This window comes from Oncorhynchus clarkii, chromosome 21, assembly GCF_045791955.1.
Source record: "Oncorhynchus clarkii lewisi isolate Uvic-CL-2024 chromosome 21, UVic_Ocla_1.0, whole genome shotgun sequence".
Classification (NCBI taxonomy): domain Eukaryota; kingdom Metazoa; phylum Chordata; class Actinopteri; order Salmoniformes; family Salmonidae; genus Oncorhynchus; species Oncorhynchus clarkii.
Window position 1 is genome coordinate 29,435,896 of NC_092167.1, and position 13,014 is coordinate 29,448,909.

The window sequence follows — 13,014 nt, forward strand, 5'->3', positions numbered from 1 at the left end:
CTCTCGTACTGCTAATTGCTGCCCTCGCGTCCTCTGCTGGGCCTATGTATGTCTATCTGTGTATGTGTCCTCTATCCTCTCCTCCGCCTCTACCCACCCTCCTCCAGTTCGTAACCCGCCGTAGTACCAAGGTGAGCCTTTGAACATCAGACAGAGGCATTCAGTGAGGTAACAGGGGTACTAAAGAGGGAAGAGTTCACCTGTCTGTCATTTTGTGTATCACATGAAATGAAACATGGGTTATAGCTCTTAGGTATGAATGTTGTAGGAATGTAACAGATTAGGAATGCAGAAGGTCATCTACAGTCTATAAATTATGTTCAGTGCGCGATATTCCTGCTACAGTGTACATCATATAGGTCTAATCTGATAGTAGCCAATAATTAACATGCAGTATTTCACACACACTACATGGAGTGTGGTGTGTGTATGTGTATCTGCATCGGCCTAACTATAGAATGTGGGTGTAGTAGTGTGTAAAGTTGATATGTAGAGAATGCCCACAGGAAGAGAGATCACAGCAGCAGACAGTTCTTCGAGCCCTAACAGAGTCTACTTTATCACACACAACAACAGTTGAACACTCCTGATCGCCTCTCCTCCTCCAGCTCCCTCCCCTCCCTCCTCATGGTACGTTCCAGGCCTCAAACCACCCCCTCCCCCAGGGAGAGACCAACTCACATCCTGGAGGGGTGAACTCTGGTCCTTCTGGTCATTGGTCAAAGGTCAAAATCCCTACAATAACTGGAATGACTACAGCGTGTATATAGTTTGTTTTTCAACCAAGTCCCCACAAAAGGGAAACAGTAACTTGCTGCTGTAGTTTAGCAACCATCTACGACCAGAGTTCACCTTTTTCCATATAGTTCAGTTAACCTGTGCCAGTTCCTTCAAGGACAGTTGATACTTTTTAGTGTAGGCCAGATCAGTACTGTAAGGGGAGACTTATATGGCACTGGGTGTGGCATTCTATCACCTGTGTGCCAGGTGTGTTGACTCACTATGATCGGTTCACTTTACCATGGGTTGACCTTAGTTCACCTGGGTTTGTTTGTCTGTTCTTAGCCTGCGTGCCAGTCTGTTTCTGCTCTCTTGCCAACTCCTTATGGGCAAATAACAGCAAATGTATCTAGGACCAGGCTATGTACCTGTGTTCTGGGTGGCAGTCTGTTTCCTATATGATCACTGGGATTAACAGGTAATGGTACTGTCTCACGGATGTTGTTTTCTCTTTTACATGCGTTTTACTTTTCTCGATTCCTTCCTGTTCTCTCCCCTTTCTCTTTCTATCTTTTCTCCATCTCTCCCTGCCCCCCTACTCTTCCCCTCCCCAGACCCCCCGAGTCTTAGCCACCCCGGCCTCTGGTCTGTCCAGCTCTCTTTCCAGGGAGGATGTCAGTGAGGGCAGCCTGTCTTCCAAGGGTGCACTGGGGGCTCCCGTTGTCCCCCTGCCCAGCGGCACCCCCACCACGCCCGGTGCTCCTCCCCCTGCCACCTCTAGCAAGGTCAGTCCACAACCCACCCTAGCCAATCAGATCATTAGCTAAGGTAGTGTACACCAATTCTGGTTCTGTGTGTGTACTGTGTGTAGGCTTTTGTTCTAGCACAGCAAGGAAACACCATAGTCAAATAGTCATTATGACTTTGATAAGTTGATGGATGTTTTTAGTGCTGGGCTGGAACAAAAGCCTGCCTTAACTGAAGCTCTCCAGAACCAGAGTTGGGGACCACTAATCTAAGGCCAAGGTATCACCTCAATCCATTGTTTCCTCATTTGTCATATCATCTGTTGACTGTTCTATTCATGTTGCCATTGTAAACAGGCTGAGCCTCCCGTAGCGAAGCAGGTAGGGTAACATTACCTGGACGCATGCGTAGATCTGGCCTGGGCATGTTGTTTGACTGAGTTCACAGGGTGTTTCAGAAGAGTGCTTTTCCTTAACCTCACTACTACTGCACTTCCCCAATGTGCCCACAGAGGGCAGAGTTTCCATCTTTAGTTTCATGTCAGTGGAACGATGGTCCTTGGTGGTGGGAGCATGTATTTGAGCTATGTGGAGGTTTTATATGCGGGTGCTTTAGACTCCAGTCACTCTGTGAGATGTCAACTATCCCCTCTCTCGTTGTTAAAATGCCTTTCCCAATTGACCACACATCAACATGAAGTGATTCTCTGTGTGCACCTCCCTCTTGCCTCTCTCTTTCCACTTCTTTATTCCGTTCTTCCCCCAGGAGGAGGAGTCTCTGCGAGGTCAGGTGAAGGATCTAGAGGAGAAGCTGGAGACCCTGAAGATGAAGCGGGCAGAGGACAAGGTCAAGCTGAAGGAGCTGGAGAAGTACAAGATCCAGCTGGAGCAGCTGCAGGAATGGAAGACCAAGATGCAGGAGCAGCAGGCCGACCTGCAGAAACAACTCAAGGAGGCCAAGAAGGTAACAAGTAATAGTACCCACCATAGAAATGAATAAATCACGTTGATGTCTATTTATGGGTCCACTTTCCTGTCCACTTTCCCTATTAGATAAGAAACATTTTCAATGAACAGTAAAACATGATATTCTATTTGGCAGAAATTCTTATTTTTCTTATAGGGTAACTGATGTAATTGTCTTGTATGTGAAGTGAGATTACTGATGTCAACTCTCATCATTCAGGATGCTCGGGAGGCCCTGGAGTCTAAGGACCGCTACATGGAGGAGATGTCAGACACGGCGGACGCCATCGAGATGGCCACACTGGACAAGGAGATGGCCGAGGAGCGGTCGGAGAGCTTGCAGGTGGAGGTGGAGTCACTGAAGGAGAAGGTGGAGGAGCTCACCATGGACCTGGAGATCATCAAACACGAGGTCGAGGAGAAAGGTCAGAGTTCACTTTACAGGGTGGTAGTGTTAATTGATTGGTAGCATGTTGACCTACTCTTAAGGGGGAAATAAAGTTGTTTGGATTGAATGGACCTTATGGCTAATGTTACCAAATTTGGAAGTAATACAATTCTGATTGTGAGGTTGAGGAGAAAGGTCAGAGGTCACTAGTAGTGTGTTAGTGTGTACAATTGCTAAATTTATGGCGTTTCCCTCTTCCTGGAGCTTAATGTCAATCCCTTTTTACTACAGGGATTATTGAGTAGCTACTCAAATGTATTTTTATTTTTTTCCTAAGAAACAAATAATTTTTGTCATTTTTAAATCATATTTGTCACATGCACTGAATACAACACAGTGGAATGCTTACTTACAAGCCCTTAACCAAGTTTTAAGAAAATACCCTCCAAAAAGTAAGAGATAAGAATAACAAATAATTAAAGAGTAGCGGTAAATAACAATGGCGGGGAAATATACAGGGGGTACCGGTACAGAGTCAATGTGCTGGGGCACTGGTGTCAAGGTAATTGAGGTAATATGTACAGTAGGTAGAGTTATTAAAGTGACTATGCATAGATAATAACAGAGTAGCAGCAGTGTGGGGGGGGCAATGCAAATAGTCTGGGTATCCATTCGATTTAGCTGTTCAGGAGTCTTATGGCTTGGGGGTAGAAGCTGTTTAGAAGCTTCTTGGACCTAGACTTGGCACTCCGGTACCGCTTGCCATGCGGTAGCAGAGAGAACAGTCTATAACTAGGGTGGCTGGAGTCTTTTTGACATTTTTTAGGGCCTTCCTCTGACACCGCCTGGTATAGAGGTCCTGGATGGCAGGAAGCTTGGTCCAGTTATGTACTGGGCCGTTCGCACTACCCTCTGTAGTGCCTTGCAGTTGGAGACCGAGCAGTTGCCATACCAGGGAGTGATGCAACCCGTCCGGATGCCCTCGATGGTGCAGCTGTAGAACCTTTTGAGGACCCATGCCAAATATTTTCAGTCTCCTGAGGGGGAATAGGTTTTGTTGTGCCCTCTTCACGACTTTCTTGGTGTGCTTGGACCATGTTATTTTGTTGATGTGGATGGCAAGGAACTTTAAGCTCTCAACCTGCTCCATTACAGCCTCGTCGTTGAGAATGGGGGAGTGCTCAGTCCTCCTTTTCCTGTAGTCCACAATCATCTCCTTTGTCTTGGTCACGTTGAGGGAGAGGTTGTTGTCCTTGCATCACACAGTCAGGTCTCTGATTTCCTCCCTATAGGCTGTCTCATCGTTGTCGGTGATCAGGCCTACCACTGTTGTAATCAGCAAACTTAATGATGGTGTTGGATTCGTGCCTAGCGGTGCAATCATGAGTGAACATGGAGTATAGGAGGGGACTTTGCACGCACCCCTGAGGGGCCCTCGTGTTGAGGATCAGCGTGGCGGATGTGTTGTTACCTACCCTTACCACTTGAGGGTGGCCCGTCAGGAAGTCCAGGATCCAATTGCAGAGGGTGGTGTTTAATCCCAGGGTCCTTAGCTTAGTGATGAGCTTTGAGGGCACTATGGTGTTGAACGCTGAGCTGTTGTCAATGAATAGTATTCTCACATAGGTGTTCCTTTTGTCCATGTGTGAAAGGGCAGTGTGGAGTACAATAGAGATGGCATCATCTGTGGATCTGTTGGAATGCAAATTGGAGTGGGTCTAGGGTTTCTGGTGTATTTCATGGCTACAGACGTGAGTGCTAAGGGTTGGTAGTCATTTAGGCAGGTTACCTTAGTGTTCTTGGGCACAGGAACTATGGTGGTCTGCTTGAAACATGTTGGTATTACAGACTCAGACAGGGAGAGGTTGAAAATGTCAGTGAAGACACTTGCCAGTTGGTCAGCGCATGCTCGGAGTACACGTCCTGGTAATCTGTCTGCGGCCTTGTGATTAAGACCTTTAAACAGGTCAACATCCACATCGGCTGCGGAGAGCGTGATCACACAGTCGTCCGGAACAGCTGATGCTCTCATGCATGTTTCAGTGTTACTTGCCTCGAAGCGAGCATAGAAGTAATTGAGCTAATCTGGTAGTCTTGTGTCACTGGGCAGCTCTCGGCTGTGCTTCCCTTTTGTAGTCTGTAATGGTTTGCAAGCCCTGCTACATCCAACGAGCGTCGGCGCCAGTGTAGTACGATTCGATCTTAGTCCTGTATTGACGATTTGCCTGTTTGATGGTTCGTTGGAGGGCATAGCGGGATTTCTTATAAGTACCGCTCCTGAAAGCGGTAGCTCTCCATGACTTCTGGTTGGGGCATGTACGTAAAACCACTGTGGGGATTACGTCCTCGATGCACTTATTGATAAAGCCAGTGACTGATGTGGTGTACTCCTCAATGCTATCGGAAGAATCCCGGAACATATTCCAGTCTGTGCTAGCAAAACAGTCCGGTAGTTTAGTATCTGCTTCATCTGACCACTTTTTTATTGACCAAGTCACTGATGCTTCCTGCTTTAATTTTTGCTTGTAAGCAGGAATCAGGAGGATAGAATTATGGTTAGATTTGCCAAATGGAGGGCAGGGAGAGCTTTGTATGCGTCTGTGTGTGGAGTAAAGGTGGTCTTGAATTTTTTTCCCCCTCTTGTTGCACATTTAACATGCTGATAGAAATGAGGTAAAATGTATTTAAGTTTCCCTGCATCAAAGTCCCCAGCCACTAGGAGCGCCGCCTCTGGATGAGCGTTTTCCTCTTTGCTTATGGCGGTATACAGTTCATTGAGTGCGGTTTTAGTGCCAGCATTGGTCTGTGGTGGTATGTAGACAGCTACGAACAATACATAGTGTGGTCTACAGCTTATCATGAGATACTTTACCTCAGGTGAGCAAAACCTTGAGACTTCCTTAGACAAACAAACAAAGTAGCTATTCTTTAAGAGGATTTATCCAGTATTGCTTGGCAAGTTGAGACATAACCTAACTGCATTTCTTCACCAGGTTCTGATGGAGCTGCCTCCAGTTACCATGTCAAGCAGCTGGAGGAGCAGAACAGCAGACTGAAAGAGGCTCTGGTCAGGTGAGTGTGTTTAAAAAACAAACACCCACCCTTGAACATGCGTTTTACTCCAGGATTCATTTTAATGTGTGTCCAGAAAACCAACCCATAATTTTTTCCTTTGGTTTGAGCTTTAACATAACTGTCTCTCCTCCCAGGATGCGTGACCTGTCTTCCTCTGAGAAGCAGGAGCATGTGAAGCTCCAGAAGCAGATGGAGAAGAAGAATGGAGAGCTGGAGACTCTGAGGACCCAGAAGGAGAAGCTACAGGAGGAGATGAAGCAGGCTGAGGCCACCATTGATGAGCTGAAGGAGCAGGTTAGTCAGCCAGTTTATTTATATTTTAGTACCAGTCAAACATTTGGACACCTTCTCAGTCCAGGGTTTTTCTTTTCTTTTTACCATTGTCTACATTGTAGAATAATAGTCAAGGCATCAAAACCACAAAATAACACATGGAATCATGTTGTAACCAAAAAAGGGATAAACAAATCAAAATGTATTTTTATATTTGAGATTCTTCAAAGTAGCCACCGTTTGCCTTGATGACGGCTTTGCACACTCTTGGCATTCTCTCAACCAGCTTCATGAGGTAGTCTCCTGGAATGCATTTCAATTAACAGGTGTGCCTTGTAAGCGGTTAATTTGTGGAATTTCTTTCCTTAATGCGCATGAGCCAATCAGTTGTGTTGTGACAAGGTAGAGGTATACAAAAGATAACCCCATTTGGTAAAAGACCAAGTCCATATTATGGCAGAAACAGCTGAAGTAAGCAAAGAGAAAGGACAGTTTATCATTACTTTAAGACAGGAAGCTCAGTCGATCCGGAAAATGTCAAGAACTTTGAAAGATTCTTCAAGTGCAGTCGCAAAAACTATGATGAAACTGGCTTTCATGAGGACCGTCACAGGAATGGAAGACCAAGAGCTGTTTTTTTGGGTGCTATTTAATGAAGCTGCCAGTTGAGGACTTGTGAGGTGTCTGTCTGTCTGTCTCAAACTAGACACTAATGCACTTGTTCTCTTGCTCAGTTGTGCACCGGGGCCTCCCACTCTATTCTGGTTAGAGACAGTTTGCGCTGTTCTGTGAAGGGAGTAGTACACAGCGTTGTACGAGATCTTCAATTTCTTGGCCATTTCTCGCATGGAATAGCCTTCATTTCTCAGAACAAGAATAGACTAACGAGTTTCATAAGAAAGGTCTTTATTTCTGGCCATTTTGAGCCTGTAATCGAGCCCACAAATGCTGATGCTCCAGATACTTAACTAGTCTAAAGAAGGCCAGTTTTATTGCTTCTTTAATCAGAACAGTTTTCAGCTGTGCTAACATAATTGCAAAAGGGTTTTCTAATGATCAATTAGTCTTTTAAAATGATAAACTTGGATTAGCTAACACAACGTGCCATTCGAACACAGGAGTGATGGTTGCTGGTAAGGGGCCTCTTTACGCCTATGTAGGTATTCCATAGGAAATCTGCCGTTTCCAGCTACAATAGTAATTTACAACATTGTTAATGTCTACACTATATTTCTGTTATATTTTATGTTATTTTAATGGACAACAAATGTGCTTTTCTTTCAAAAACAAGGGAATTTCAAAGTGACCCAAATTTTTGAGTGTGTGTGTGCATTCGGAAAGTATTCAGACCTCTATACCTTCTCCACATTTTGTTATGTTACAGCCTTAAAATGTATTAAATTGTTTTCTCTCTCAATCTACACACAGTACCCCATAATGAAAAAGCAAAAACAGGTTTCGATATTTTTGCAAATGTATAAAAAAATGTACTGATATCACATTTAAATAAGTGTCCTTTACTCAATATTTTGTTGAAGCATTTTTAGCAGCGATTACAGCCTCGAGTCTTCTCGGGTATGACGCTACAAGTTTCTCCCATTCTTCTATGCAGATCCTCTCAAGTGGCAGGGTAGCCTAGTGGTTAGAGCGTTGGACTAGTAACCGGAAGGTTGCAAGTTCAAATCCCCGAGCTGACAAGGTACGAATCTGTTGTTCTGACCCTGAACAGGCACCCACTCTTCCTAGGCCTTCATTGAAAATAAGAATTTGTTCTTAACCTAGTCTAGTTAAATAAAGTTAAAAAAAAACTCTGTCAGGTTGGATGGGGAGTGTCGCTGCACAGCTATTTTCAGGTCTCTCCAGAGATGTTTGATAGGGTTCAAGTCCAGGCTCTGGCTGGGCCACTCAAGGACTTTCAGAGAATTGTCCCGAAGACACGTTGGCTGTGTGAAGGTCCTGCTCCAGAGCGTTCAGGACTTCATCATCGTTCATCTGTCCTTGCCGCTGAAAAACATCCCCACAACATGATGCTGCTTCACCGTACAGATTGTCCAGGTTTCCTTGGTATTCAGGCCAAATAGTTCAATCTTGTTTGGCAAACTCCAACCGGGCTGTGGATTCTGAGCAGTGGATTCTGTCTGGCCACTCTACTGATTTTCGAAGTGCTGCAGAGATGGTTGTCCTTCTGGAAGGTTCCCCCATCTCCACTGAGGAATTCTAGAACTCTGTCAGAGTGACCATCGGGTTCTTGGTCACCTCCCTGACAAAGGCCCTTCTCCCCCTGATTGCTCAGCTTGGCTGAGTGGCCAGCTCTAGGAAGAGTTTGGTGTTTTCAAACATCTTCCATTTAAGAATGTTGGCGGCCACTGTGTTCGTGGACTTTCAATGCTGCAGAATTGTTTTGGTACCCTTCCACAAATCTGTGCCTCGAGACAATCCTGTCTCGGAGCTCTATGGACAATTCCTTTGACCTCATGGCTTGGTTTTTGCTCTGACATGCGCTGTCAACAGTGGGATCTCCAAATCATGTCCAATGAATTTACCCAATCAATTGAATTGACCAATCAAGTTGTAGAAACATTTCAAGGATGACCATTGGAAACAGGATACACCTGAGCTACATTTCTAGTCTCATAGCAAAGGGTCTGAATACTTAAATACTGAATACTTAAATAAGGTATTTCTCTTTTTAAATGTTTTATATATTTGCCAACATTTCTAAAAAACTATTTTCACCTTGTGATTATGTGGTATTGTGTGTAGATTGAGGAACATTTTTTATTTAATTAATTTTAGGATAAAGCTGTAACATAAAATATGGAAAAGGTCAACGGGTCTGAATACTTTCCCGAATGCACTGTATACTACTTGAGGTGATGAAGCAGGTTGAGGTTACCTAATGATCTCCATGAACAACATAGGAAGTTTTTCTATGCTAGTGTCACTTCGGATTACTCTCATCTGTATGTGTATTATTTTTTGTTGTTGTATATGCCTAGGTTGCTTTTAAGAGCTTTGCAACATACGTATTTGTGTGTCGTAGGTTGATGCTGCTCTCGGGGCAGAGGAGATGGTGGAGACTCTGACTGAGAGGAATCTGGACCTGGAGGAGAAAGTACGAGAGCTCAGAGAGACTGTCACAGACCTGGTGAGTTCAAATCAATACTCCTGTCAACCCTGTTACCTTAATATCAATGTCAACCCTGTTACCTTAATATCAATGTCAACCCTGTTACCTTAATATCAATGTCAACCCTGTTACCTTTAATATTAATGTCAACCCTGTTACCTTAATATCAAGGTCAACCCTGTTACTTTGTATGGTTTGAGTAGTCAGTGATTTGAGTTCACACACCCATACCAACTCTGTTGGTATGTTTTGAATAACCAACTCTGTCAACGCTATGCCCCTGATGTGCACACACTATATTGGTAAGGACACTGTTTTAGAGACCGAGATGATACACCCCTTTGTGTTTGAACCCTGTCCACTCAATACTCCCCACACCACCACATAAGACACCTCTGACCCATTCCAGGAAGCGATCAACGAGATGAATGACGAGCTGCAGGAGAACAGCAGGGAGACGGAGATGGAGCTGAGGGAGCAGCTGGACCTGAACGGGGCTAGGGTGAGAGAGGCCCAGAAGAGGGTGGAGGCCGCTCAGGAGACGGTGGCTGACTATCAGCAGACCATCAACAAGTATCGCGAGCTCACCACCAGCCTACAGGTATAGAGTTTGAATCCATTGTTTCGGTGTAGTGTCATACAACATGCAATCGGGAGAAGGACACTTAACACTATCGTTGTTAATAGTTTAAAAAACGATTCTGTGAACTTCTTTGTCTCAGTCAGGGTTTTACTGACATCCCGAATACACCAGTCTTTAGGCAAAATGGGAAAGGTCTTGTTAGCTGACTGGTTTATTTTGGTTATTTGTATATGAATTGTGTGTGTAGGATACCAACAGGGAGCTGACCATTGCTCAGAATGCCAATGCAGAACAGGTCCAACAGCCTCCTGCTGAGCTGTTTGACTTCAAGATCAAGTTTGCTGAGACCAAAGCCTACGCCAAGGTAAGAAAGTGTGCCACACACATACAGTTTAGTGCAGTGGTTCCTTTACAGGGACCACCAGATCACTGTTTTTTTTATTTATTTTTTACATCAAATATTTATCAGTGAGGCCAATAAAGGCCTATTATTGCAGGATGTGTGAGATTCTACCATTACAACAAATAACATGTTTATCCTATTCACGTGTGTCTTCCCAGGCCATCGAGATGGAGCTGAGAAAGATGGAGGTGGGCCAGGCCAACAGACAGGTGTCTCTCCTCACCTCCTTCATGCCCGACTCCTTCCTGCGTCATGGAGGAGACCACGACTGTATTCTGGTGCTCTTGCTCATACCAAGACTCATTTGCAAGGTATTGTGTGTGTCTGTGTGTTCCAGTTGATTAGTATTACAAGTATCACAATTTGATGAGGAATGTGTGTGAGTATTTAAGGTTCTGACTGTGTGTGAGTGTGCCTAATGTGTGTGTTCCTCCCTCTCTGTAGGCTGAGTTGATCAGCAAGCAGGCCCAAGAGAAGTTTGATCTGAATGGTAACCCAGTGGAGAGGACTGGGATGAAGATGAGAGGACCACCTGGAGAACAACTCAGCTTTGCCTCTGGACTGGTGTATTCTCTAACCCTGCTACAGGCCACGCTGCACAAATATGAACAGTAAGGAGGATAGAATTAAGCAATATGGTCAATATACCACGGCTAAGGGCAAAACGGAGTGCCTGGATACAGCCCTTAGCTGTGGTATATTGGTCATATACCACAAACCCCAGAGGTGCCTTATTGCTATTATCAACAGGTTACCAATGTAATTAGAGCAGTACAAATATTTTTTGGGTCATACCTGTGGAATACTGTCTGATATACCACGGCTGTCAGCCAATCAGCATTCAGGGCTCGAACCACCCAGTTTATAATCTCACTTACCTCTAAAATAGTAACAGCATATTGAAGTGGTTGCTCTCGCCTGCCTGGTCACACTTGTTTTCCAATAGTGTACATCTAATGATAATCGAGCAAGGGGAAATCAAGGAGTGCCATGTTCTTTAAAGAGCGAATGCCCCTAAAAAAAGCAACTTCTTGTTTTGAAAATGGCCTATGTAGCATCTATGAGTCAGAAACATTTATTCTAGTGTAAAAATGGACTACAACGTGTAAATAGGAACGTTTTGGTCATGAAGTCGGCCTCGTCCAAAACAGAAAAAAGGGCATATCACGGAATGAAGGGTAACGTAACAGTTTTTCTTGAGTTGGGTTTATTTCAATCCTGCACACAGCTGGACTACAACGTGGAGTGCAGCTGCACACGGCCCGATCTTAATGTCCATGGTCAATTTGGTTTGACATTCGATATCCCCATGGGGGTAGTTGGGGACCATCAGTAAATTACACAATATTGGCCAATTATATTATAAAAGGTTGATAGCTCCAAATTTCAATGACTTAAAAACCTCAACCCAACTATGCATTGTAGAAATGCGTATACAAATATTAATAGCATTTAATGAGAACTAAAAGATGTGTAACATTTACATTGTGTTAATTTATTTACAATCCATAACTAGCCACAGAGATAGTTTGGCATTGGATAGCCTATCTTTACCACGGTTGCACACCAGCCAGCTGAAAATAATTGGTGAGAAAAGTTGACTAGCACTAGCTAGCCTAGGCGACTTCAAGACACAAGACCTGGTAAGTTATCTAAATGGGTGAATGACTAACTTTGTACTGTTTTGGCAGAGTGAATGGACAAACGCTTGCCACGTGCGAACACACACGAGAGACCCACATTAAATCCCCCCCAAGACATCTCTACTTAATTTCTTACTGAAAACGAGGCCAACAGGAAGTTCATACATTTCCTTTTCTCTCCCCTTTCCCTCAGATCTCTGAACTGCTGCAGTGTGGAGGTGTATAAGCGGATGGGGACTCTCTACTCAGAGATGAGTGTCCATGAGCGTTCCCTAGACTTCTTTATAGACCTGCTGCACAAAGACCAGCTGGATGAGACTGTACACGTGGAGCCTCTCACCAAGGCCATCAAGTACTACCAGGTAGGCAATACACACTTCATACACACCCTGAACACTCGCAACAGAGAACACACACTTCACACACAAACTCTTGTTGACACTCAATATATAACACACAATTGACCGCACATGCTGTACACTCTTGAGAAAGCGCTAGGACCAAGACGTACTATTGCTTCACCATACCATTATTTGGCAGCTCTTGACAGAGAACACTCCAAACGCTCTGTCCTCTCAATTGTGCTCATTCTCTCAACTCACACACCCTAGCAATGACATACTATCAAGTTAATCAATGCTATGAGTAAGGCCTTGTAAGCCACTCATTGACTAATCTGTTTTTATTTTGCAGCAACTGTACAGCATCCACCTGGCTGATCAGACTGAAGATTGCACTGTGCAGCTGGCTGATCACATCAAGGTACAACCATCCTTCATCAACAAAAGCGCTATTACATTTTATTATACAATTGCTAGAAAGACTATATTTAAAAAAAGAAAATACCCTTGTAGCCTATTACAAACATATCTTCCATAAAATCAGTTATAACACTGAACCGAATTTGACCTCTGACCTTTGAACTCTGACCTCCAGTTCATCCAGAGTGCATTGGACTGTATGGGTGCAGAGGTGGTGCGTCTCAGGGCCTTCCTGCAGCCGGGACAAGAGGGGGCTGACCTGAACATCCTGCTGAAGGACCTAGACACATCCTGCAGGTCGAATACAATACTTAATATGTAATTTC

The 13,014-nt window shown here is 44.3% G+C and overlaps 1 protein-coding gene across 8 annotated transcripts in view; it reads left to right on the forward strand.

Annotated features, from left to right (window-relative positions):
- Positions 1 to 13,014, forward strand: part of LOC139378841 (dynactin subunit 1-like) — a 28,207-nt gene that overhangs the window by 7,004 nt on the left and 8,189 nt on the right. For 4 of the 8 annotated variants that reach the window (XM_071121386.1, XM_071121387.1, XM_071121382.1 and 1 more), the window contains 14 exons: positions 1,335 to 1,505; positions 1,824 to 1,847; positions 2,233 to 2,430; positions 2,653 to 2,857; positions 5,814 to 5,892; positions 6,030 to 6,189; positions 9,212 to 9,316; positions 9,708 to 9,899; positions 10,129 to 10,245; positions 10,443 to 10,595; positions 10,729 to 10,895; positions 12,121 to 12,289; positions 12,621 to 12,689; positions 12,864 to 12,985. In XM_071121386.1, coding sequence (XP_070977487.1) covers positions 1,335 to 1,505; positions 1,824 to 1,847; positions 2,233 to 2,430; positions 2,653 to 2,857; positions 5,814 to 5,892; positions 6,030 to 6,189; positions 9,212 to 9,316; positions 9,708 to 9,899; positions 10,129 to 10,245; positions 10,443 to 10,595; positions 10,729 to 10,895; positions 12,121 to 12,289; positions 12,621 to 12,689; positions 12,864 to 12,985 — 1,931 coding nt within the window. The remainder of the gene's footprint in view (positions 1 to 1,334; positions 1,506 to 1,823; positions 1,848 to 2,232; positions 2,431 to 2,652; positions 2,858 to 5,813; positions 5,893 to 6,029; positions 6,190 to 9,211; positions 9,317 to 9,707; positions 9,900 to 10,128; positions 10,246 to 10,442; positions 10,596 to 10,728; positions 10,896 to 12,120; positions 12,290 to 12,620; positions 12,690 to 12,863; positions 12,986 to 13,014) is intronic. The other 4 variants (XM_071121388.1, XM_071121389.1, XM_071121385.1 and 1 more) reach the window with 1 other exon arrangement.